Source organism: Trachypithecus francoisi, unplaced genomic scaffold, assembly GCF_009764315.1.
Source record: "Trachypithecus francoisi isolate TF-2019V2 unplaced genomic scaffold, Tfra_2.0 Lachesis_group20, whole genome shotgun sequence".
Classification (NCBI taxonomy): Eukaryota; Metazoa; Chordata; class Mammalia; order Primates; family Cercopithecidae; genus Trachypithecus; species Trachypithecus francoisi.
This window is the reverse complement of record NW_022681466.1, coordinates 22560469-22587238: the sequence shown is the minus strand read 5'-3', so window position 1 is coordinate 22587238 and position 26770 is coordinate 22560469. Positions and strand designations below refer to the sequence as shown.

At 50.8% G+C, this 26770-nt stretch overlaps 1 protein-coding gene across 1 annotated transcript; it reads right to left on the bottom strand.

Annotated features, from left to right (window-relative positions):
* Window positions 1–8065: 8065 nt before the first annotated feature.
* Window positions 8066–18945, bottom strand: CDK5RAP3 (CDK5 regulatory subunit associated protein 3). The gene is made up of 14 exons (XM_033183313.1): window positions 18754–18945; window positions 18499–18544; window positions 16237–16368; window positions 15856–15956; window positions 15443–15491; window positions 14530–14708; window positions 14188–14327; window positions 13826–13970; window positions 13020–13130; window positions 11930–12008; window positions 10916–11004; window positions 9051–9256; window positions 8512–8683; window positions 8066–8409 (listed from the first exon to the last, which is right to left on the bottom strand). The coding sequence occupies exons 1-14, from the start codon at window positions 18757–18759 to the stop codon at window positions 8344–8346; spliced, it is 1521 nt and encodes a 506-aa protein (XP_033039204.1). The 5' UTR covers window positions 18760–18945; the 3' UTR covers window positions 8066–8343.
* Between the last annotated feature and the right edge of the window lie 7825 nt (window positions 18946–26770).

Here is a 26770-nt window from a genome sequence, read left to right as displayed (position 1 = left end):
GGCCCTGCCTCCATTGTTGCTGTTTGTTAGAGGTGATTACAGGTCTCATAGGACGGCTCGATATTCTGCAAAAGCGGAATGGATAGTGATGATGGTGGTACAGCACTGTGAATGTCATTGAACTATACACTCAAAAAAGATTAAAATGATACCTTTTGGCCGGGCGCGGTGGCTCAAGCCTGTAATCCCAGCACTTTGGGAGGCCGAGACGGGCGGATCACGAGGTCAGGAGATCGAGACCATCCTGGCTAACACGGTGAAACCCCGTCTCTACTAAAAATACAAAAAACTAGCCGGGCGAGGTGGCGGGCGCCTGTAGTCCCAGCTACTCCGGAGGCTGAGGCAGGAGAATGGCGTAAAACCCGGGAGGCGGAGCTTGCAGTGAGCTGAGATCCGGCCACTGCACTCCAGCCCGGGCGAAAGAGCAAGACTCCGTCTCAAAAAAAAAATAAAAATAAAAAATAAAATAAAATAAAATGATACCTTTTATGCTACGTATGTCTTACCTCAAAACCACAACCCAAGATGGATAAGGAACGAAGAGAGCTGCCTTGGCTCTTTGATCCCTTGTATGTTGTGTGCTCCAGGGTGTGTGCCTGTAACCCGTATGGCCAGCACAGGGCCACTCCCAGTGCCTCCCCTTCCAGAAGCACACTCAGCTCCCCCACCTCCTGCTTCCTCACCTCCCTGGTTAATAGGTCTCAAGGTCATTTTTGGAGTTGAACATCTGGAGGCTCCTTAAACACAGTTTTCCAGCACCAGACTTAGGGCTGGTCTGACCAGAACCTTGGTATGTTCTGGCACGTGAGGTCTAAGAAATTCTCCCAGGGTTTTTGTGTGTGTGTGTGTGTATGTGTATGTGTGGGCGGGGGGAAGGATGGCAGCAAATGCAAGGGACCACTTGGACTTTTTTTTTTTTTTTCTTTTTAGTAGAGATGGGGTTTCACCATGTTGGCCAGGCTGGTCTCAAACTCCTGACCTCAAGTGATCCACCCACCTTGGCCTCCCAAAGTGCTGGGATTACAGGTGTGAGCCACTGTGCCTGGCCTCCGTGTTACTTTTTTTTTTTTTTTTGACTCAGGGTCTCTGTCGCCCATGTTGGAGAGCAGTGGTGTGATCTTGGCTCGCTGCAGCCTCTGCCTCCTGGACTCAGGTGATCCTCCCACCTCAGCGTCCACAGTAGCTGGGACTATAGACGCGGGCCACCAAGTTCGGCTAATTTTTTGTATTTTTTGTAGATACGGGGTTTTGTTATGTCACCCAGGTTGGTCTCGAACTCCTGGGCTAAGCAGTCCACCTGCCTCAGCTTCCCAAAGTACTGGGATTACAGAAGTGAGCCACCGTGCCCAACCTGACTTTACTTTTTCTTGAATGACAGGCAGAACTGTCTTCTGAAAGACAGAACTAAGTTCTTACTTCTTTCCTTGCGCTTTAAGGTTAGTTGTGCTGGGTCTGTCCTCAGGGATTTGGTGTTCCCCTCCTTTCTACCAGGGTTGGGGGCAGTGCGGATGCTCCTCGGTCCTCATCCCCAGCTGCAGACACAACTACCTCCCTCCAACCTCACTGGCCCAGGGCTCTGCGTTCAAGTCCTCTGCCAGGAGAGAGTTAAGGGCTTGGGTTTAATTTGCCCGTTAATCACAGTTAAAAGAAGTAATGAGCGTCTCCCCAAAGCCTGGGTGTTTCTCTGCAGATTAAGCAGCAATTTGCATAGCCCCTTTATTCACTCCCACCTTCCCCTGTGGGGCGGCTTGTCCTTTCAGACACAGCCAAGCGCAGCCAGCGGCAGGAGCGGTTTGACAAATGGCTTTGCCATACGCGTGGTTTGGGAGAGAGGGAGGGAGGGGAACGCTGGGAGGGAGAGGGCAGCTCCCGACAGTAATGGATAGCTGGGGCGTTAAATAGTGCAGAACTTTTTATTAGATACACAGGAGAAGTTTAAATATTCAAACTGGTTTTCTTTGAAGCCTGGGGAATGAGAGGAGGGTGGCAGGCTGGCTAAGTAAGAGTTTACTCAGGGCCAATTTACTCAGAGAGGCCCTGGCAGTCACCAGGGAGGAAGGGCATCTGGAGGACACAGGCAGATCCAGGTCAGCTGGTGCCCCCGGGCTCTACACTCCTGCAGCAGCCTTGATGCCCTCCTGCTGGGCTCAGGCTCTGCCAGGCGGGACAGCTACGCTGGATGTAGCTCCTCGGGCCTGATTGCTCAGGGGGCAGAACGGCTTGCTCAAAGTCCAGCAGATGGTGGCATTCAGACAGGGGAGGAGGCCCCAGCTTTGATAGCAAAGCTGGGTCTTTGAAGCAATGATATCTCCAAACGGATGGGACAACAGCCCTCTGCTTTCCTCTCCAGAAATGTCCTCAACCAAGCAGGGAAAAAGGAGAGATGAGGCCCAGAAATGATCCTCGGGGTAGACAGGCACTCTGCACAGGCTGGTCTCGAACTCCTGGACTCGGGTGATCCTCCCGCCTCGGCCTCCCAAAGTGCTGGGATTACAGGCATGAGCCACCCCACCTGGCCATCGGTCCATTTAAAAAGCTGACTTAGGCCGGGCGCGGTGGCTCAAGCCTGTAATCCCAGCACTTTGGGAGGCCGAGGAGGGTGGATCACGAGGTCAGGAGATCGAGACCCTCCTGGCTAACACGGTGAAACCCCGTCTCTACTAAAAATACAAAACACTAGCCGGGCGCGGTGGCGGGCGCCTGTAGTCCCAGCTACTCGGAGGCTGAGGCGGGAGAATGGCGGGAACCCGGGAAGCGGAGCTTGCAGTGAGCCGAGATCGCGCCACTGCACTCCAGCCTGGGCGACAGAGCGAGACTCTGTCTCAAAAAAAAAAAAAAACTGACTTAACCCCAATTTTCTTCCCAAACTTCTTGTGCTTTGCGGGACTCTTCCTTTGTGTTAACTTGTAAGCCACATGATCATAATATGTCAGAGGTCAAAGTCATTTTAGAGAGCATTAAGACAATTAAAGTTCAGAGAAGCTAAAGTTGGATACTCCAAGAGAGACACAAATGTGGTCAAGACACCATCCCTGCCCTTAAGCAGCTCAGTGGGCAGGCACTTCAGGAAGGCATATAACACAATCACTAAGTGCTCCCCCCTCCTAAGGACACCTGCATGGGGCTGCAGGGTGCTGCTGAGAGATGGAGTGACTAACTCTGCAGGGACAGCTGGAGATGTCCACAGAGATGCATCTGGGCCTCATCTGAGTCGGGGGTCAAGATGCTTTGGAGGGAGCCGAGTAAAGGGTGGGGCCTTGAGGACACATGTGGATTTGGTGTCTTGTGGGGGTAGCCCAGGCTGAAAAGGCTGGTGGGGGTCCAATTACGCGGGGCTGGGTGGTTGCTACTCTAGGAATTTGGGGCACTATAGAGCCTGGGAGTTTCGAAGCAGGGAAATGACTAGGGCGAAAAGGCCCAGAGCAACACAGAAAGGGTGGATTAGAAAGCGCAGCCAGCAGAGCCCAGGACACCGCTGATGAAACTGTCAGGAAATAGAGAGAGATGCAGTGGGGGTGTGGACAATGGCTTTGATCTGGGACATGTTGGAATATACGGCACCAGAACACGACTTTCCTTTTTTTGTTGTTGTTGAGATGGAGTCTTGCTCTGTCACCCAGGCTGGAGTGCAGTGGTGAGATCTCGGCTCACTGCAACCTCTGCCTCTGGGTTCAGGTGATTCTCCTGACGAGCAGCTGGGACTACAGATGCGCGTCACCACACCCAGGTAATTTTTGTATTTTTAGTAGAGACAGAGTTTCACTGTATTGGCCAGGCCGGTCTCGAGCTACTGACCTCGTGATCCACCTGACTTAGCCTCCCATAGTGCTGGGATTACAGGCATGAGCCACCGCGCCTGGTCTGGAACACAACTTTCAAACCTCAGCCGAGGGTATTTCCACCCTACCGCCCTCTCACAACAGCTAATCTGAGTCTTACTGTGACAGGCACTGTTTTGTTTTGTTTTTGTTTTTGTTTGACACGGAGTTTTGCTCTTGTTGCCCAGGCTGGAGTGCAATGGCGCGATCTCGGCTCACTGCAACCTCCGCCTCCCAGGTTCAAGCGATTCTCCTGTCTCAGCCTCCTGAATAGTTGGGATTACGGGTGCCTGCCATTATGCCGGCTATTTTTGGTGTTTTTAGTGGAGACGGGGTTTCACCGTGTTAGCCAGGCTGGTCTCGAACTCCTGACCTCAGGTGATCCGCCTGCCCTGGCCTGCCAAAGTGCTGGGATTACAGGTGTGAGCCACCATGCCCAGCCTCCAGGCATTGTTCTAAGTGGTGTGCATGCTCACCACAGCTTCCTACCCAAGGTCGTTGTCATTTTACAGGTGAAGGAAATGAGGCAGAGAGGTCCAGCAACTTGCCTAAGATCACACAGGGAGTAAGAACAGAGACAGGATTTGACCCAGGCAGTCCAGATCTCAAGAACATGCTAATCACCACCACACTGTATTGCGTGTTTGTCTTCCTATCACTTTTACTAGATTTTGTATGTGCATGTACAGGAGTTGGGAAAGAGATCAAACAAATGGCAATTAGATTAAATAGGCCCGATGAGGTGGCTCACACCTGTAATCCCAGCACTTTGGGAGGCTGAGGCAGGAGGATCCTTTGAGGCCAGGAGTTTGAGATCGGCCTGGACAACATAGTGAGACCCCATCTCTATTTAAAAATAAGCTTAGGCAGCCAGGCGCGGTGGCTCACGCCTGTAATCCCAGCACTTTACGAGGCTGAGGTGGGCGGATCATGAGGTCAGGAGTTCAAGACCAGCTTGACCAATATGGTGAAACCCCATCTCTACTAAAATACAAAAATTAGCCAGGCATGGTGGCAGGTGCCTGTAATCTCAGCTACTCGGGAGGCTGAGGCGGGAGAACAGCTTAAACCTGGGCGGCAGAGGTTGCAGTGAGCTGAGATCACACCACTCCCCTCTAGCCTGGGTGACAGAGTGAGACTCTATCTCAAAAATAAATAAATAAATAAAATAAGTTTAGGCCAGGCATGGTGGTTCACGCCTGTAATACCAGCACTTTGGGAGGCCGAGGTGGGTGGATCACCTGAGGTCAGGAGTTCGAGACCAGCCTGGCCAACATGGTGAAACCCAGTCTCTACTGCACCTGTAATCCCAGCTACTTGGGAGGCTGAGGCAGGAGAATTGTTTGAACCTGGGAGGCAGAGGTTGCAGTGAGACGAGATCGCGCCAGGGTACTCCAGCCTAGGTGATGAGTGAAACTGTCTCAAAAATAATAAGTTCTAAAAAAAGATGAAATAAAAATCATTAACAGGACAGGTAGGAGTGTATGAAAAGGCAGAGAAGAGCCTCAGGACCTGGGTTTCTGGGGAGAAACTGTACGCAACATCTGGGAAATTAATGGTGGTTGGGAGGTGCATATGAGGAGCTCCAGCAAGGTTGGCTCCTGCTCCCAAAGGCTGAGGATGTGCCTTTCTTTTGTCCTCAACTCCAGGCCAGGTCTCCAGAGCAGGTTATTTCTTTAAATGGGTGGGGAGATATTCGCTCTGAATAATGCAGCTTGTTCCCTGCTCTGAACTGGCAATAGGAAAGGAGTTCTAGATGTGCCAGACTCCCCACGATCCTGGCAGGTCCTTAGAGGGGCACAGAGGGTGGACCGCTGGGACCCAGATGAACGAGCCTCAGCACTCCATTTATCCCATGTTCACAGTCAGCCACAGCAGGCTGCAGTGCAAAGGGATCCCACTTTTGTGGTCCATAAAGAGAAGCACACCGGAGAGGACACGGTAGGGCTAATGCAGGAAGAGAGGCAGTGTTTGGGCAGAGAGGCAGTGAGTGGGGCTGAGCCGTGGCTGGATTTAGCAAGCAGAGAATTTTAGAAGGTGACTCGCTGCTTCCTTATCTGAAGCTGGGTGAGGTGTCTTAGCCAAGTAGTGAGAGGCGTTGCCTTAAATCCTCTCTGGAAAGAGGTGGGATAAAAGTCAACACAAAAGTATAGTGTGCTCTTGGCCGTATAATTCACACCAAACTAAGGATTCTGAGGGTGTAATCTTGGTGCACTGCTCCCCTCTTTCCCTGAATTGTTTTTAGCAACACTGGAAACCTGACTGCTTGAAACTTGGTCTCAAGCTCCCCTAAAGCCCCTCACCTCTAGGATGGAGAGTCCTCATCATGGTTCCCCAGACCAAAAATAAGAGCTCACACGTGTCCAGCAAGAGCCTCCTCCGCACCAGGCAGCATTCTAAGAGCTCTGCATATCTTAACTCATTCTGTCCCTACAACGACTTCTGAGGGCGTTCTAAGATTCACAAGCAGGAACCCAAATACAACCAGTGAAGCTCAGGGAAGTCGGAGGCAGACCTAAAAGACACAGAGCTGCTCTTGCCCAGGGAGAACCAGCCAGGTGGGCCCCTTCGTTGTCTTCGGCATGGCCAGGAGGACTGGGCCCAGGAAGCAGGCGGGGGCAAAGGAAAGGGAGGCTGAAGATTCTGGAGAACAAACCCAATGTTATGGGGTTAAAAGCTTTTATGAAACCACTTGCCTCAGCCTAGGGATCAGGGTGGGCCTTGATGTCACCTTTTAAGCAATCACCTAGTATCTCCGATCCAGAACAGTCGTCTAACCACATTGCTTACCAAGGGGACCAAAATTGGCTGAGAAAACTCTAAACCCACTTCCATTCCTGGAAAAATAGCCAAACCTCGGCGAGTACTACTTCCCCTCGCCAACCTTAGGCGGGGCTAGGAAAGCAGATCAGGTGCTCATCTGCAAGGGCAGGGGCAGAAGCTTTGGAGGCCTGAACCCGGCCTGCCACGGTCACCTGCTCCATGGGGCTTCTCCCTAAAGCTCCACTGCTGTAAGCAAGGGAGTCTGCATAACAGCTGGTGACTGGGCAAGAGACATTAGAGTGGGCAAGGGTAGCATGCCTCAGTGAACTGACTGCTACTGCAAGAGGCCAGCCAGACGGCCAACGGAGCCAGCAGCGGAACAGGTGGGGCAGGAGCTAGCAGGCATTCTCCCAGAGGGAGAGGGACCAAGAGCAGCAGGCAGTTCCCTAGGCCAAGAGCCTCCCTCCTGAGCTCTGAGGCCAGAGTGCAGTCCACTCACTTCTTCTATACCCTGCTAGTCTGCGGAGTCTTACCTCCACGTTCAACACCAGTATTTTTCCTTTTTCAATTCTTGGACTTCTCATTTCGGCCCCTGATCCCCCAAAAGGAGGTGACCAGGCAAAGATTGGGGGGAAGTGGTGGGCTGACATTAATTGATAGGAACGGCTTAGAGCAGTTCATGCTGCCTTATCTCTCTCTCCTTTGGATAGTGTGTGTCCGCCGGAGTCCGCGGGGTCGGTGATTAATAGGGGCCATCACTCACTGTCCAGGGCGGCTGAAAGGCAGCAGGGAGGGGGCGGCCCTCCCCAGAACTGAGATAACAAGCAGCAGGAATAATGAGTGGTGTCACTCCACTTTTCATTTTGATGGAAAGTCATTACGGGAGTCAACGCCAGCGACAAAGAGCCATGAATCAACTGCTCTGCTATGAAATTAAAATCGAATTGCCGGCCACCCCCAACCCCTACCCTTCCTGGGCAATGGGGATGGGTAGGTGGCTTGGGAGAGGGCTGCTACTCTGGGGTGGGCTCTATCCGATCACAGAGCGGGCAGTTATGGGCAGTAAGTGGACAGGCAGCCAGGGAAGGTGACAGCTCCTGTCTCCACCTTGTTTATCGGACCCTTCCTCCCCAAACCGCATTTTCCCTCTGCCTGGAGGTAAGCTGTGATTAAAAGGAAAATACAGCTTTGCCGGCTCCAAGGCTGCTGCTTGACTGCTCCCCCTGGGCTTCTGGCCTGAGTTGGGCAGCCTGGGCCTGGTCATGGAAAGGGGCCCACACACAGCCATCCCAGAGCCCCCAGCTGAACCATTTGTAGGTCTGGGGTCCTCCTTATCACCAGAAGCAAAGAGGAAAAGTCCTCAACTTGGGGATCCACAGTGACAGTTGATGGCCCAGGGAGCCCACAGGATCAAGAACCCCACAAAAACGGGTGTGGAGCCTCAACTGCAGGCTCAGAGAAGCAGCATAAGGAACTGTCAGTACTGAAGCAAGAGTTTTTTTTCCTCTTTTATTAAGTCTGCTATACTAACTAGAAGGAGAAGCTGTGGTTTTTGCCTGCCAGGCCACAGGGCCAATCACCACAGCTTCTTGGAGAGAACATGAAGAATGCCAAGATCACCATCAGGTACCGCTTCCTTCCTGTGGCTTTCCATCTTCCAGTCGGCCTGGTCTTTTGCCTTGAAGGGCCTCAAAATATTAGCCCTGGCTATCATCTTCATCCCAAAGGCTGAGAAGATGGGCAGGCAAGAACACGGAGGGTGTCACAGAGAGGTTCCCATCAGGTTCACAGGGCGCCCGCTGTACCTCTTGGAGATGTCAGCTTCAATCTGAAATAGTGATACCAAGTGGGCGGAAGCAGGGGTGTTCAGGGCCTCGCTCTGCACAGATTGGGAGTCCTCCCACCGGCAGGCCTCCCTTTCTCATCTCACCAGCTTCTGCAGCTCCTTGGTCTTCTCCAGCAGCAGGTCCAGCTTAGGCTCCAGAGCCGCCTGCTCCCCAAGTGCCTCCTGCTGCTTCTGCACCATCAGCTCTTTCTTCAAAGCCAGCAGCTGGGACTGCTTCAGCTTTTGCTGGAGGAATTCAGTCACTCGGTCCACATACCTGTGCGGGGCACTCAGGTGAGTGCTGGGGTAGCTGTGCACCCTGAGCATTCCCATTCAGGTGCTGGGGAGGTGAGAGGCTCGGAAACCAAACCCTCAATTGGCCGCTTACCCTCATATCCTTAAACCCTTTCCTTCCTTTTAAGGAAAACCCACTCCCAGTTCCCCTGTCCTACTCAGGAAGCAAGCAGATTCTTCCTGTATATATCAAACCACCCCCTCTTGCCCCAAAGAGAACCCCTATCCCCAGTGGATGGCAATGGCCAGGAGGCAGGGATGGGGTCTAAGGGGTCATGGAACAAGAGGAGGAATACAAGGAAGCAGAGCTGCTCAAGATGGCAGAGCCTTGCATCAAGGGGAAGCCAGACCTTGGTGAGGCCAGGATCATAAACAGGTGTTGCAGCTGAAGATTGGTGAGCTTGCCTATCAGATTATCCAGCACTGACACCATGGTAACCATCTTCTCTTTGGTCTGGCCCTGCAGGATGGCAGGAGCCAGCTGGAACTGGCTCACAGACAGGACGTCTGCCTCCTCACTCAACTCCACTGCTCTCTGGGCTAAGAAGATCTCAAGCTGAGGACAGAAGAAAAATTGGTTCAGGCTGTACATGATGGCTCACACTTGCAATTCCAGCACTGTGGAAGGCCGAGGTGGGAGGATCACGTGAGGCCAGGATTTCAAGACCTGCCTGGGAAATAGTGAGACCCTGTCTCCACAAAAATTTTAAAAATTAGCCAAACATGGTAGTGCATGCCTGTAGTCCCAGCTACTCAGGAGGCTGAGGCAGGAGGATCACTTGAGCCCAGGAGTTCGAGGTTACAGTGAGCTATGATTGCTCCACTGCACTCAACTGGGCGACAGAGAAACTCTTTTTTTAAAAAAAAGGAAGAAAGAAGAAAGATAAATTGGTTCAAACTGAAAAAAGAACTCAGAATCTAAGCCTACTCGAAATGCAAAAATGAGACATGAGGGCTAGACTCTGGGTAAGGAGGGTTATTTTCTCTGAACACTGTACGCGCTCGGAGAGACTGCTGTCACTCTTCAGTCCCCCACTCCTTTCTCAGCCTAACCCCGGACCTCTGTCCTTTCTCCCAGCCTGGGATCAGATAACTGAGAATACAGAGACTCAAAGGGTTCTCTCTGCCCAGGGAAGGTATTTATTTTGTCTCCATGGGAGGAATGAGATTCAGGGAACAGAAACACATGTTTGAGAAGCACCGGATTAAGGCAAGGCTGAAAAGAATACAAGAGCTAGTCACATTATCTTATCAATCCTACTCTGCCATTAAAACTTGACAGATATCTTTTGTCCTCTCCCCTCGAAGCCGGGAGGAGCCTCTGGGCAGAAAGAGGAGAGAACTGGGTGAGGACAGAACTTTCAGGAGGCTCTCTGAACCAGCAGGCTACTGGGAAGCGAACAGATACAGAGATTAACAAAGACAGGACCCCATCCTCCCAGCCCTACAACAAAGGTCCAAGAACGCTGGCTCCTTACGCTGGGCTGCTCAACACCTCAGCCACATGGATCGTGCTTAAATGTAAATGAGATCATGTTCCTAACCTGCTCGAAACCTCCAACAGCTTCCCAGTTCACTAAGAGGCAAACCAAAGTTCAGATGCTGTATCTCTGAGCTCTTCTACTACCCACCAGCTCTCCCTCCTCAGCCACACGAGCCTCCATGTTGCTGGTCAACTGTGCAAGGCCTGCTCCCACCTCGGGACCTCTGCAGTTGCTCTCTCTGCCTGGGAAGCCCTTCTGCCAGACATCTGCGTGGTTCTCTCTGCACTGCCTGCAGTCTTGATTACAGGTCACCTTCTCAATGAGGCCTTCCCTGACCACCAGATACAAAACTATAGCCCTTCGCAACATCTCCTCATCCTTCCCTGCTTTCTTTTTCTCTGTGGCATTTAGTAGCATCTAGCATCCTGCAAATTTTATTTATCTTCTTCCAGTCTGCATTCCCCATTAGAATATAAGCTCCATGAGGTCAAGGACTTTAACTGTCTTATTCACCACCTAAGTTCTGGTGCCTAAGACACTGCCAGGTGCCTAGGAGGTACCTGATAAGTAACTGGATGAACGGGAGGAATCTAATATGTGAGGTTCCTGCTGCAGGACACAGAAAGCACTCACACCCTTCACACAAACAGGAGGGTCAGGTCAGGCGTCCGGAGTGAGGCCACCTGTGCTGGTGCCATGCCTCCCCCTGCATCTCCCAGAGATGACAGTACCTCCATGAGCTCATCAAGGAACTGATTCCGGGTCTCAGTGTACTCAAGAAGTGTCAGAGCATCTGGGCCCCTGGCAACACCTTCTGGAGCTGCCAGGAAGAGAGACAGAGAAGTGATAAAGGATCAGAGGACTGGAGAAGGAAAAGACCCTCAAGTATGAGAAGCCCTGGAGGATTAATACGGACAGACTCACTGCGCTAAAGCCACTTCCTGTTCCAATCCAAGGGAGAAGGCTACCTTGTCCCAGGTGTCTCAGCTCTAATCAGGTACCACTTTTCAACCCCCAGCCTGAGAGAAGGACTAGAGCTGGGTTCAGAGGGGTAGAAAGGCCGGCTCTCTGTTCTGGTGGATGGCAGGAAGTAAAGTTTCATCCTGCACCGCCCTCTAGTGGCTCAGACACTACTACATCTTCTCGGCTGCTGGCGTGGGGGTCACGTCACACTCCAGTGCCCCCTAACCCCCCTAGCACCCTCGTACCATAACAGCTGGCCCACATTTGGTCTCTAAAAAGTTGAGAGTTTCTAAGCTCTCAACTTTTAAGAACCTCTCTTGGGCCAGGCGCAGTGGCTCACACCTGTAATCCCAGCATTTGGGAGGCCAAGGCAGGTGGATCACCTGAGGTCAGGAGTTTGAGACCAGCCTGACCAACATGGAGAAACCCTATCTCTACTAAAAAAATATAAAATTAGCCGAGTATGGTGGTGTATGCCTGTAATCCCAGCTACTTGGGAGGCTGAGGCAGGAGAATTGCTTGAACCCAGGAGGTGGAGGTTGCGGTGAGCTGATATGCCACTGCACTCCAGCCTGGGCAACAAGAGAGAAACTCTGTCTCAGAAAAAAAAAAAAAAAGAACCTCTCTTGGTCCCCCTCAACTCACATCCTCATCAAGGTTTTGAGAAACAGTTAAACATGCGAGAAGCCTTATCTTAGTGCTGCATTTTTTTCTGTTTCTAGACACCTGTGGGCCCTTGAGCACCCCACTTTTGCCAGGGCTGCAGGGGATGGTGCACTTACCCTGGGTTCCTGCTTCCAGCACTGTGATCTGCAAAGCAACAGCATCGTCACCCCAGTCTATCCCATCACCTCCAGGGTCCTGGAAGGAGAGCAAAGAACCACAGCAATGGTGGGAGAATTTTCTTGAGCCAAGGAGCCAGAATAAACCAAAGCCCTTGATGATGTCAATGGCTGCACATTCCAACTCTACGAAGGACTTGCAACCCTGACTTAGGTGGCAAAGATGGCAGTAGGGCCCATCATCCCTGCTCTGTAATGTTCCCACCTGCCTATACCCCTACATCCTGAACCAGACACCAGGCATGAAAAAGGACACCAAAATTTAACTTTGACATGGGCTGGGTGCAGTGGCTCACGCCTGTAATCCCAGCACCTCCGGAGGCCGAGGCAGGTGGATCACCTGAGGTCAGGAGTTACCAGCATGGCCAACATGGCGAAACCCCAACTCTATCAAACATACAAAAATTAGCCGGGCGCGGTGGCTCACGCCTATAATCCCAGCACTTTGGGAGGCTGAGGTGGGTGGATCACGAGGTCAGGAGATCAAGACCATCCTGGCCAACACGGTGAAACCCCGTCTCTACTAAAAATACAAAAAAATTAGCAGGGTGTGGTGGGCGCCTGTAGTCCCAGCTACTCAGGAGGCTGAGGCAGGAGAATGGCGTGAACCTGGGAGGCACAGCTTATAGTGAGCCGAGATCGCACCACTGCACTCCAGCCTAGGCGACAGAGTGAGACTGTCTCAAAAAACAAACAAACAAAATACAAAAATTAGCAGGGTGTGGTGGTGGGCGCCTATAATCCCAGCTACTTGGGAGGCTAAGGCAGGAGAATTACTTGAACTCGGGAGGCGGAAGTTGCAGTGAGCCGAGATTGCGCCACTGCACTCCAGCCTGAGGGGCAGAATGAGACTCTGCCTCAAAAAAACAAAACAAAACCCTGACATGTGAGGTGTGAAACTCTGCCTCCCTTGGACTATACCTGGTCTTAGAGCTATGAACTTCAAGTGATGCCTTTACAGACACAAATGACACTTTTCTGATGGTTAGAGTAGTGATCAGAGAGAGACAGACTGAGAAGGCCTCCTCACCTTTGAATCTGATTCCAGGAAGACACCCCAGTCGATTCCAGCAGCCTCGGCAGAGATACCAGAGTCAGTCCCCTCAGACACCGCCTCTACCCCAAAGTCGCCCCAGTCAATCTGGAAAGGGAAAGAGTGTTAGCTCATGAAAGATGGATTTAAAAAGGGCCAGGTGTGGTGGCTCATGTCTGTAACCCCTGCACTTTGGCAGGCCGAGGAGAGCAGATTGTTTGAGCCCAGGAGTTTGAGACCAGCCTGGGTAATATGGCAAAACCCTATCCCTACAAAGATGTTAATAAAAAATTAGCTAGGAGTGGTGGCACATGACTGTAATCCCAGCTTCTTGGGAGGCTGACTTGGGAGGATCGCTTGAGGCTGAGAGGCAGAGGTTGCAGTCAGCTGAGATCATGCCACCGCACTCCAGCCTGGGCAACAGAGCAAGGCCCAGTCTCCAAAATAAATTAATTTTAAAAGAAGGGTGGGGCTGCCTTCCCAAAGGCCTCAGCTGCTTCTGTAGAGAGCACACTGTTCAAATGCAGTGGCCTCTAAGCTCCCCCAAAGAAAGCCCATCTTCAGAGAGCTCATATGATGGAGGCTCCCAGTTCAAAGTGAACCACCTTGCAAAACCTCTGTGGCACTCACTCACCTATACTCAGAAAAATAAAGTAGAAGGGCCTCCTGGGCCCTTCTACTTACAGTCATTCTCACACAAATCCCCTTTCTTCCCTCTGGGTCTTGGGTTGGGCTGTTGGGGGTGGGGAGGGGACAAGCAGCTCCCACTACACTCCCATAGCTCATCACAAGGCCCATCTTACCGCATCCTCTGCTATCTGCTCAGGAAGTTCCTCGAGGTGGGGTCGCTCCACCACAGAGGGCTCTGTCCCTGTTCTCCACTCATACACCGTTGAGTTTCCCCGCTTCTGCACGAACCGCAGCATTGGCAACACCTCTTCTGTGGGGCTTCAACAGAGCACACAACTGACTCTCCTGCAGACCATGCATGAGGCCAACACTGGCCTTTGGCCTGGGCCACATGGTGAAATGGGCAAGGCCCCCACAGGTTCAGGTGTGTAAAAAGAGTTCAAATGTTATATGGGAAAAAGACAACTGGAGAAGGGACATGAGCTGGGGAACACAGGCAAAGCACGCCCACCAGCAGAAGCTGAGGCCTCTTTACCTGTCACACACAAACCCCACAGAGGCCTGGTACACGTCGATGGCTTCCCCCAGGGACTGCTGAGCCGCTGCCCCAATCTCAGCCAGCTGACTTGGCAGGTCCTTCACCAGGGCCAGCAGTTCTCCTCGGACATTTTCACCCTACAGAGGGGAGAAGATGGGGAGTGAGACAGAAGTGGTGAGAGGTGGAGTCCAACAGATTGAAGAAAACATCCAAAGACCGAAGAAAAGACAGACACTGGCCCAAAGAGGACGCAACCGGGCTGAGGGGTCGGACGGGGTCAGAGGAAGACAAGCAGGGGCCCAGGTGTCCTCTGGCTGCGAAGAGGCTGCCGCCGCTCACCGTGATGCCATACTGCTTGCAGGAGTGGTAGAACTGCTCCCGCATCTCAGCAGCCCCTGCCTGGCACTCCTCCTCCTTGCGGCTGTATTCTTGCTGCAGCTGCTGGCACTTGGCAATCTGCTTCTTCAGTGAAGGGATCTCATAGTTGACATTCCGAACCAGGAGGCTAGAGAGTTCCACTGAGAAGGGCCCAGGAAATTCAGCCCAGGACACCCCTCTATGAGGCAGGCAGGCCCCAGCATGCACACACCCGCTTTGTGGTAGTGAAGAGCATGAGGTCAGCTTCCCAGCCCCGCCTGTTCCCAGCTGTGGAGCCTAAGACAAGTTATTTAACCCCTCTAATCCAACCCTCATCTGTAAAACAGCGACAATAACATTTATCACGAAGATGCAAGAGAGAATCCAGATGACACACCAAGCACAATTCCTTGCGTTTAGTAGATGCTCAGTAAATATTAGCCATCATTATTATTTATACTAAACCCAACCCAAACACAGTTAGTCCTTTAGTTGCTCTCTCTCAGGCACTTGATATTGCTCCCAGGAAAACCTGTGCCTCTTCTGTCTTGTGTAGAATGGGGGTGCGGGGGTGGGGGTGGGGGCAGCACACTCCCGCTTACCAAGAGGTGAGTGGTGAAGGACCCACACACGCCTGCTCGCTGAGGCACGGCGAATGCCCACTACCGGCCTGAACCTCTTCCTTCCCCCAGCACTCCACCCAGTGGAAAATCAATTTGTAGGTGGGAAAATCAATTCCATCAAAAACAACTGATTTTACCACCTACAAATAGGCAACATCTACACTCCAGTCTCTTCCCACTCACAGACTGTGCCTCCTATAAGCCTGTTATCTCAGAACTCTGAGAGTGGGCTTCCCCATGGAGACCGGGGCTCCCAGGCTAGGCCACTTTACCTAAGTAGGTGTTGTCCTTCTCATACAGGGCTATAATCTCCTGCCAATCCTGAGTAAGAACAGAAAGACGATGTTAAGCCAGAAAAGCACTCAACAGCCACGTCCCAGTTCAATCCCTAAACAGGGGAAGTTTTCCCAGCCTTCATGTTACATCAAACACAAACTCCTTGTCCTTTCAACTCTGCTGGCTGGACCACCCACTTTAAGAGTGCAGGCGATCCCTAAAGCAGTGGGTTTGAAAATTAAACTCAGGGATAGGATCCACTTTGGAATAAGCTATAGAGACAGAGCAAAAGTTCAGGAAATATTCTATGTAGGCATCTCCACTGGAGCCTCAGAGAGACAACACAGGCTATGACTCCTTGGACTGGATGTCCCCAGGCACATACTACCAGCCCTTGGCCCACACTTGCCTTCATCCGCTGTGAAGAGTATCGGCCAAAAATATTTTTCGTGGAGGCCTCTGTGCCTTTGAGAAGGTCCACAATTCTTAGGCAGTGAAAGTAGTGAATGTCTAGAGTGCAAGAGACAGGATTTTGAGAACTAAAATATCTTCCTCACATACTCTGGGCACTGCAGGTGGCTGATTCATGTATAATATACTGCCAGTAACTTTAGTGTGTAGCTTTTCCCTTCATCATATCATAGTGGAAGAAGCCAGCATCTATACCTCAAATAAAAATCGCTCCCTCTCTAAAGGCCAGCTCTGGTGTCTACATAACAAGGGAGTAGCTCAGCTGATACATACTACCTCAGCAAAGAAGGGACTCCAGTGACAGCCCCTAAGCACTCACAGGACCCAGACAGCAGCTGGGCGATTTCTTCGCTCTCTGGCATGTCCTGGATGGCAGCATTGATCTTCTCTCGGATCGTCAGCACCAGACTCTGCCATTTCAGGCTGCAGTGCCTTCTGTCCACCAGCCAATCTACGTGAGAAGCACCCAAATTGGAGTATTCCCATTCACATCACCAAAATTCCTTCACTAATGGGAGTGAAATACACTGAAATTAGTCTTAAAGTTGTCTTTACATTGATTAATAAAGTATGGGGTTCTGGAAAGATGGGAATAAAGACAAGCCCAAAGAGATGCCTGGGGCTATACAGGCTCTGACACTCTGACTTCATTAGCAGTGTGATTTTTATAGAGCAATTGCCTCAACACAGGGATAACACAAAGTTTCAATTGGTCCTGACATGAAAGTGCCACTTTTGACCATTCTCAATTCCCCATAATATTTTTGCTTCTATGGGTAATTAAATCTTTCTTCCTGACAGAGGATGCTGCTCAACTTCCTTTTCCTCAGGGCTGGGATTAACCATGACAATGGAAAATGCAAGATGGTTATGCCAAGTACCAGATGAATGAACAGCTGCAAAGCCCCTAATACCTACAGCGCCCTAAGGACTAGATAACATGACTCTATTGTGAACAGTGAAGTACCATCCTGTACATGTGAATACCAATGGGACTGACCTCTCAAAATCTGGGCCCAGATTTGTGGCTTCAGAGCCATGCATATTTCCTCAGTGAGAGCCAAGAGCTGAGCTTTGTGGTCAGATGGTCCTGGGTTCTAGTTATCGTTATCAAGTTTCTTGAGCAAGTCTACTATTCTGTGCCTCAGTTTTCCCACATGTAAAATGGGGAATAATAAGACACTGACTAGAAAAGGGAATGCAGGTAAAACACTGAACAGTGTGCCTAAGACATGGCAAGGACTCAAAAAATCATAGTGATCATTTTTATCATGTTAAGTGCCTAAAACGGCACCTGGTACAAAACAAACCCTCAATGAATGGTGGTCATTTTATTGGTCCTTTTCATGACCAAGAACAAGCTCACACAGCAAGACTGCACATGGACTGAAGGGCCAGTACAAATCTGAAGGGAGGCTAAAGAAGCCCCTCATGGCCACCAAGCAGGACAGACTAAATGGCCCCACAGAGTGGTGAATTCAGAACCTGTACTCTGCCAACCAGTCAAACACTGGGGTCCCACACTAGTATCAGTTATACTCCCTCTGCTATATTCCTGTAAAGTTTTCAGAAAGAAAAATTATGTTGATGTCACAGAACTAGAAGCAATGGACTGGGGTAGTCAAACAGATACCATCTTAAGGACAAGACTGGCATCAAATCCATGAATCCAATAAGCATTTTACAATGCCAGGAGCTGTGTGATCAGACGAAGAGGCCTTCCCTGACTATGAACTGGGGAGGAACCATGTAGGCCCCATACAGACAACCTGGAGATGGCCTGGACACTAAAAGGTCTTCATTTCCAACTGGGTCTTAGGTCTCTCTTCCTCCTAAAATCAAGTGGGAGGTGGAAGATTTTTAAATGAGGGGTGCGTTTTTTGTTTTTTTTTCCTGGCCTAATGCAAAGGGCATGGACAGTGGGTCAGACAGACTTAAGTTCCAAATGTGCCACTTAGTGGTTGACTGTTTTTTGTTTTATTTTTGAGACGGAGTTTCGTTCTTGTTGCCCAGGCTGGAGCGCAATGGTGAGATCTCGGCTCACCGCAACATCTGCCTCCTGGGTTCAAGCGATTCTCCCGCCTCAACCTCCCGAGTAGCTGGGATTACAGGCATGTGCCACCAAGTCCGGCTAATTCTGTGTGTGTGTGTGTGTGTGTGTGTGTGTGTATTTTTAGTCATGGAGACATGGAGACAAGGTTTCTCCATGTTGGTGAGGCTGGTCTCGAACTCTCGACCTCAGTGATTCGCCAGCCTCGGCCTCCCAAAGTGCTGGGATTACAGGCATGAGCCACCGTGCCCAGCCGTGGTTGACTGTTTTTAAAGCGAGTCATTTATCTTGTCCCTGAATGATACGATAACATATGTTATTAAAGGAGAAAACACAGGTCAGACTCTACATATGGTTCCTTCCGGCCGCTCTCAGGGAAGCGGGTCTGGCCACACATGGGGCGTAGAACGAAGCCAGTGGTCAGCACCTCGACCAGGGCTTTCAAGCGTCAGAGCTCCCAGCTGTTGGACACAGGGGGCAACGAACAGGCCTCCCCCCGAGAGCCAGCTGCGCGGTGGCGCCCCCTCCTACCGAGCAGCTTGCTGGTCTGGATGTCGATGGGCACGTGCTGATGGTCCTGGCGGGAAACACGGTGGGGAGGGGAGCGTGAGCGCGGACAGAGGACGAGCCACTCGCGCGCTCATTTCACGGTCCCAACCACCACCCTGCAGGGCCAGAACAAGGCCACAGCGATGGGCTGGGTTTAGCCGCGCCCGGAGGGAGACCGGGGACATAGGTTAGGGGTCCACGGCCAGTCCCCAGCACACCCAGCTCCTGTCCCCACACCTCCATCTTTCCTCCACTTCCGCTTCAGGCCGGAGACTCTGGCCCGCCCCGCCCTACCACCAATCCGGTGGCGTTGTGGTGGAGCTTCAGTTTAGACACAAACGGGCCTCTTCGGCCACGTCGCCGCCTTCCGTACAGCCAATCAGGGTATACGCTCCACTCAGGCCTCCAGCCCCGCCCACCCCAAGTCTCCGAATGGCTGAGCTCGGGAGGGGCGGGAGAATGGAGACAGCCAATCGGAGATGCGAGGCGGGCTCACGGCCGGGGACTGGAGGGGGTGCGCTGCAGCGGCCGTGCGATTGCGGCAGGCGGCGCCCGAGAGCCCAGCTTGGCAGCTGCTTCCCCAGGCGGGCACTGGTTCCTTTCCGTGCGGATTGAGGTGTCTGCTGGCGAGGTCCTAGCGCCGATCTAGGAGGCCGTTGCAAATGCCTTCTTCCCTTCTTGCGTCACTTTACCATCCAGAGCAGTGTACAGGTCTCTTGTGGCACTTGTCATGCTTTGCCTTCTCATTAAGTTTCTCGAATAGACATGGTTGAGCACCTGCAACGTGTTGGGCGATTAGGGCAGGGAAGGGGAAGGAGGAGGATTAGTGACACGTCCCAAAGAGAACACCAACATGGAGTCTAAACGAACAGCTGAAGATAGCTGGGTGATGTGGGAAGAGGAGTTTTAGATGGAGGAGACCACAGAGACAAAGCTTAGGTGGCCACAAACTGCAAGAGGGGTGCAAGCAACAACAGGCAGGCTGGACGGGCAACGTAATTTGTGAGGTCCAGTGCAAAATGGAAATGCATGGCCCCTTGTTACAAAATGAAAAATTTCAAGATGAAGTCGACTCTGCGGGCAGGCCAACCTCTGTGCAGCAGATAGTTTGAGGCAGCGAGTGGCTAGAGGAGAGGCTGTAAAGGTGGAAAGGTCATATCAAAGGGAGCCTCATTAAGGAACTTGGACTTCATCCCTTCAGACAGAGGAATCACAGAAGGGGTCTGAGGCAGGGAAGAACCTGCACAGATAGGCTGCTGGGATGATGAGTGCATGGGAGATAAGACTAGGGGCAGGGAGGCTGGAAGGAGGTTGTTATCGAGGGATTATAGCCTGAGCTGGGACACAAGGTATAGGGAGGAAGGGGAAGGGCTGGATCTGAGGAATATTTAGGAGGAAAATGGATAGGACTTGGCAATATGATTGGCTGTTTGGGTGGAGGAGAGAGACACCAAGGATGACACCTAGGTGATTAGGTGGGAGTCACCACCTGAGACAGGAATGCAGGATGCTGAGCAGGTGTTGGGGAGGAGGGGGTCTAGCTTTGAACCTGGTCTGGTAATGCTGAGATACCCCCAGATGGAAAGTGTGCAGAAGGCACTTGGGTCTATAATTTTGGAGTTCAAGGGAGTTGTCGGGGCTGGAGATACAGCTTGGAGAGTCACAGGCTGGCTAATCTGTGGTCTGAGTGGTGGCTGAAGCTAAGAGAGAGTTTGAGATTGGCCAAGAAGTGGGTAGGGTAAGGAGGGAGGGTGAGCTGAGGCCAGATTCCCCAGGATCTCACAAAGCTGGGTGTGCCATGTCTTTTTTTTTTTTTTTTTGAGACAGAGTCTTGCTCTGTTGCAGGGGTTGGAGTGCAGTGACACTATCTCGGCTCACTGCACGCTCTGCCTCCTGGGTTCACGCCATTCTCCTGCCTCAGCCTCCCGAGTAGCTGGGACTATAGGCGCCCACCACCACGCCCGGCTAATTTTGTTTTTGTATTTTTAGTAGAGACGGGGTTTCACCATGTTAGCCAGGATGGTCTGACCTCGTGATCCACCCACCCTCGGCATCCCAAAGTGCTGGGATTACAGGCATGAGCCACCGCGCCCGGCCCTGGGTGTGCCATTTCTAAATATTACTTCCCCAGCTCCTGCTCACCACAGCACAACACTTGAGGCTTAGTAAATTTTTGATTGAAGTGCATAGTGTGATACAGCAGCGGAAAGACCTAGATTCTGCTCAGTGAGGTCTTGGAGCATTTCTATAACCTATCTGACAGCCACAGTTTCCCCACATGGAGATAACAGCTATCCTATCTCAGGGTATTTCTGTTTAGAGGCATAAATAAACACACTAGTAACTCACGACAGTTTACAACATACTGTAGATATATTTCTCATGCTTTGTAAACTCTCCCTATATGAAATATCATATATGGGCCAGGCGTGGAGGCTCACGCCTGTAATCCCAGCACTTTTGGGAGGCCAAGACAGGCAGATCACCCAAGGTCAGGAATTTGAGACCAGCCTGATCAACATGGTGAAATCCTATCTCTAAAACAAACAAACAAACAAAAAAAACCACACCGGGCACGGTAGCTCATGCCTGTAATCCCAGCACTTTGGGAGGCTGAGGTGGGTGGATCATGAGGTCAGGAGTTCGAGACCAGCCTGATCAACATGGTGAAACCCCGTCTCTACTAAAAATACAAAAATTAGCTGGGTGTGATGGCATATGCCTGTAATCCCAACTACTCAGGAAACTGAGGCGGGAGAACTGCTTGAACCCGGGAGGCGGAGGTTGTAGTGAGCCGAGATTGCGCTACCGCACTCCAGCCTGGGCGACAGAGTGAGACTCCGTATCAAAAACAAAACAAAGCAATAAAAAATAAAAACACACACAAAAAAACCAAAAACCATCCCAGCGTGGTGGGTGCCTGTAGTCCCTGCTACTTGGCTACTCAGGAGGCTGAAACGGAAGAATCACTTGAACCTGGGAGGTGGAGGTTGCAGTGAGCCGAGATTGTGCCACTGCACTCCAGCCTGGGCAACAGAGTAAGACTCCATTTCAAAAAAATATATATATATATCATATATGATCATTATTATTATAGAACAAATTGAAAAACTGCTCTGAAGATGGCTCATAGGGCTGAACTAAGGGCCTTTTCAGGGATCTTTCATGGGAATTTGGCTCCCATCTGAGTCAGCCTGACTCAGGCTGTAGGAATTGCCCAGGCTCCTCCATGATTACACACACTTAACTGGGCCCCAGCTATGTGCTTGGGGCTCTCTGGGACATCCCAAGAAGCAAGGCACTGCCCTGCTCTCAAGGTGTATCTATCTATCTTCATGGGCAGAACAGGACAGGGCGGGTCTGGAAGACCCAGCCCAGGTGAGTTGATGGAAGCAGGGACCACCAGCACTTAAACCCCACCCGCAGCTTCCCAAGGTGACTCACGTGGAGCAGAAGGATGTTTGAGAACAGTTCTGCCCAGCTACTGACTCCAGGGAGGCTGTCCTAATGCCAGAGGCTCTGGGACAGAACCTACCTCTGCTGACTGCAAAGGCTCTTGGGGAGAGCCTGCCAAAGGCACATGCTTCTGTGTTCTCAAAGAGTGTACGAGCATTGGCGGGTGTCTGCACTTTTCCAAGGCCACAGGGAACTTCAGGGCCTGTGGGCAGATAAGCACATAATTGGTCTGGCATCCAGGGCATCGACTCTGTCTACTTCAGGAGACTTTAGTCGTTGGGGCTCCCAGCAGCTAGAAGGAGGCAGAGAGAGGTATGGTAGGCTTCTGATCAGGAATCTCTCAGTTCTCTGCTGATTTAGCAGATGGGAACCTAGGAGAGGGGCAGCACATGTAGAGAGGTGAGGGAGGATATACCAGGGCTGTGCCAGCTTTGGACAAGGAAGCACAGAGCCCTGAGGCACTGTGTAGGCAGCCTGCCCTGCCTTTCATTATTGTTGTTGTTAGCTTGCTTATTACGTGATAAACATGTCCACGTGCCAGTGTAGATCTAAATGTTTTACAAGCCCTATCTAATTTGATTATTCTAACAACCTTATAATGTGGGTACCATCATTAACCAGATTTTAAAGGCAAGGAAGCCAAAGATTAATTACATAACATGTTGAAAATCATACAGTAGGCCAGGTACGGTGGCTCACGCCTGTAATCCCAACACTTTGGGAGGCTCAGGCGGGCGGATCACAAGGTCAGGAGATCAAGACCATCCTGGCTAACACAGTGAAACCCCGTCTCTACTAAAAACACAAAAAATTAGCTGGGTGTGGTGGCACGTTGCGTGTAGTCCCAGCTACTCAGGAGGCTGAGGCAGGAGAATTGCTTAAACCCAGGAAGCGGAGGTTGCAGTGAGCCGAGATTGCACCACTGCACTCCAGCCTGGGTGACAGAGCAAGACTCCATCTCAAAAAAATAAAAAAAGAAAAGAAAAGAAAAAGAAAAGAAAATCATACAGATCATACAGTGGGCCGGGCGCGGTGGCTCACGCCTGTAATCTCAACACTTTGGGAGGCTGAGGCGAGTGGATCACCTGAGATCAGGAGTTTGAGACCAGCCTGGCCAACATGGTGAAACCCCATCTCTACTAAAAATACAAAATTAGATGGGTGTGGTGGCGCATACCTGTAATAGGAGGCCGTGGCATGAGAATCCCTTGAACCTGGGAGGTGGGGTTTGCAATGAGCCAAGATTATGCCACTGCACTCCAGCCTGGGCAACAGAGAGACTCAATGAATAAATAAATAAATAAATAAATAAATATAAAGGAAAATCATACAGTGGGTAGTTGGTGGGCTGGGATTCAAACCCAGGCCTTTTGGGCTCCCCAGCCTGCATTCTTCTTCTCTGTGTGATGTGCCTTTGCTTCTCCTGTACCCCTGCCTGCCCCTTTGGCTCAGCCACAACAGCTTCAGATCTCTTCCTCCCTTGAAACTGATTCCTATTTTCTCCCCAGCTGTTGTGCCAGACACTTAGAACTCCCACCCCTGCAGGCCCTGCCCCTTTCCAAAGTTCATTCTTACCACACCCCATTCTGGGAAAGGGAGCCCATTACTTATCCTCCCGCAATATCCATAAAAAGAAGGCTTACCTTCGACATTCAAATAACTCATTTATTTTATCTGCTCTATTTTTATTACTTTATGGTCTGTGTGTCTGCTCACAGCCACAGTGACTATGGGGTGTGGTGTATGTGCCTTTGTATGTGTGGTATATCTGCCTGCTAGGCTGGAAGCTCTGGAAACATAGCAGCCTTGGGCCTCTTGCTGTGTGGAGTGTAACCTCGGTTGCTTCTTTCTTTCCTTTCTTTCTTTCTTTCTTTCTTTCTTTCTTTCTTTCTTTCTTTCTTCTTTCTTTCTTTCTTCCTTCCTTCCTTCCTTCCTTCCTTCCTTCCTTCCTTCCTTCCTTCTTTCTTTCTTTCTTTCTTTCTTTCTTCTTTCCTTTCTTTCTTTTTTTTCTTTTAGACTGAGTCTCGCTCTGTCACCCAGGCTGGAGTGCAGTGACGCGATCTCAGCTCACTGCAACCTCCACCTTTCGGGTTTAAGCGATTCTCTTACCTCAGCCTCCCAAGTAGCTGGGATTACAGGCACACGCCACCATGCCCGGCTAATTTTTGTATTTTTAGTAGAGACGGGGTTTCACCATGTTGGCTAGGGTGGTCTTGAACTCCTGACCTTGTGATCCACCCACCTTGGCCTCCCAAAGTGCTGGGATTACAGGCGTGAGCCACGATGCCTGGCATGTTGCTTTTTTCAGTCTGTCTCCCCACCCAATCTGCGAGTACCTGTGGGCAGGGAAGCTAAAGCAGACTTGTTCATCTCTATAACCCCAGCATCCAGTGTGACACTTGACATTGAGTGTCAGGAGCTTAACGCATGCTTGTAATAAAGGAAGGCTGTGTGCAGGAAGGCATTTGATGATGGTGGTAGTGTGATGAGTGGGGACCATGATTGCTTGGTCTTGGGACAAGAGGTTCGAGGTCCCCAGATCCTTCTCTCATCCTTTCCTCTACAGCTCAGGACTTGGAGTCAACATCCCCTGAGCCTCTTGGGAGTGAAGGGAGGAAATCAGGGAGAAGAAATTAGGGGTGGACAGCTTCACAAGTTTGGTACAGACCAGTGAAAATCTATGTGGGGCCAGTCACCTGGGTCATGCTCTGGGGCCACTCATTGCACCCTTAACCCTGGCCACCCATGCCCTCCTGGCCACCTCATCCCTCCACCTTTGTTAGTCTTCTGGGAAAAAGAACTCCCTGGGTGGCTTCATGAAATGGGTCCTGCGTGTCATCTCCTAAGGATGCCGCTGTACTTCATTATTTCATCACGCTTATCATGGAAGGGGGTGGGAATCTAATCTGCTAAGAGAAGGAAAACCAAGGACACTACCAAACCACCCATCCATTTGCCTCTTTTCCCATGGAGTTCAACGTTATGCACCCTGAGCACTTTATCACGAAGACACAGTCCTAGGCCTCAAAGGCAGTAGCAGTATGTTGAGTGAGGGGCCCGCCACTTTCCAAATCCTATGACAGCATCTCCAGAGTGTGTCATCACAGAGTGTGAGAGTACTGTGCTCATGCATAGAAGGTGCTCAGAAAATCTATACAAAGCAAATAAGAGGCACCTGTAATCCCAGCACTTTGGGAGGTCAAAGCAGGCAGATCACCTGAGGTCAAGAGTTCGAGACCAGAGCTGGGCATGGTGGCTTATGCCTGTAATCCCAGCACTTTGGGAGGCTGAGGCAGGCGGATCACCTGAGGTCAGGAGTTCGAGACCAGCCTGAACAACATGGAGAAACCCTGTCTCTACTAAAAATACAAAATTAGCCGGGCGTGGTGGCACATGCCTATAATCCCAGCTACTAGGGAGGCTGAGGCAGGAGATTCACTTGAACCTGGGAGGTGGAGGTTGCGGTGAGCCGAGATCATGCCATTGCACTCCAGCCTGGGTAACAAGAACAAAACCCAGTCTCAAAAAAAAAAAAAAAAAGGCAAATAAGAGGTCCACCCAGAGATGCTCAGAGTGCTAAGGGAACAGAAAGAAGGAGAAGGAGTACCCAACTCAGCATGGGAAAAGGCAAGGGAGAAGGACAGAACACTACCAGAGCAGGCTCTTAGGAGAAGTAACACTTGAGCTGAGTCTTGCAAGATGGCATAACTGTAATAGAAGGGAGAGGAGAGAAAAGAGGAAGGGAAGTGACAGGTGTCATTCTGGGAAAAAGGAAAAGCAAGGACAAAGCCCAGAGGTGAGAGAATGGCTGTTCCAGAAGGAAGAAGTTTATTGTGGGAGCATGGATGTTTATGGGGTGAGTGGAGAGAAATTAGGTTGAAGAGATGGGCAAAGGGAGATCTTGAAGAAACTTCAGGTCCATTATAAAGGGTTGAAATGTAATCCCGTAGGTTAGGATCCCAACCAATGGGCAAGCAGGTCCCTGGAAAGCTGTAGAATTATGCAAAGGTGGGAAGATCGCTTGAGCCAAGGAGTTTGAGGCATCAGTGAGCTATGACTGTGCAACTGTATTCCAGTCTGGGTGATGGAGGGAGACCCTGTGTATAAAAATAATAAATAAATAAATAAATAGAATTATGCAAAGGGGCCAGGGATGCATAAATACATTGATTTTTTTTAAGTCAGTGGATACTAGAAAGACAACTCTCATGTGATGAGATGGAGAAGTTTTTCTACATTGAAAAAAATGATCATTTTGGCTGGGCATGGTAGCTCACACCTGTAATCCCAGCATTTTGGGAGGTTGAGGCAGGAGGATCACTTGAGTCCAGGAGTTCGAAACCAGCCTGGACAACATAGTGAGACCCTGACTCAGAAAAAAAAAAAAGAGAGAGAGAAAGACAGAGAGAGGAAGGAAGGAAGGGAAGAAGGAAGGAAAGATCATTTTAGAGAACATGATCAGTAAATGTATGAAAAGATGTCCAATCTTACTAGAAACAAAGTGTCTAGTTTCCCAGAGCTGTTGTAACAAATTATCACAAACTAGGTGGCTTAAAACAATAGAAATTTACTCTCTCACAGGGCTGGCTCGGTGGCTCACGCCTGTAATCCCAGCACTTTGGGAGGCTGAGGCGGGCGGATCACCTGAGGTCAGGAGATCGAGACCATTCTGGCTAATGCAGTGAAACCCTGTCTCTACTAAAAATACAAAAAATTAGCTGGGTGTGGTGGCAGGCGCCTGTAGTCCCAGCTACTCGGGAGGCTGAGGCAGGAGAATGGCGTGAACCCCGGGAGGTGG

Coding starts and splice junctions, on each gene's coding strand:
- CDK5RAP3 (XM_033183313.1), bottom strand. Junction 13,971..14,187: donor GTGGGGTTTGTGTGTGACAG/GTAAAGAGGCCT, acceptor GCTCTGTTGAAG/CCCCACAGAAGAGGTGTTGC. Junction 12,009..13,019: donor TCCTGGAATCAGATTCAAAG/GTGAGGAGGCCT, acceptor CTCTCCTTCCAG/GACCCTGGAGGTGATGGGAT.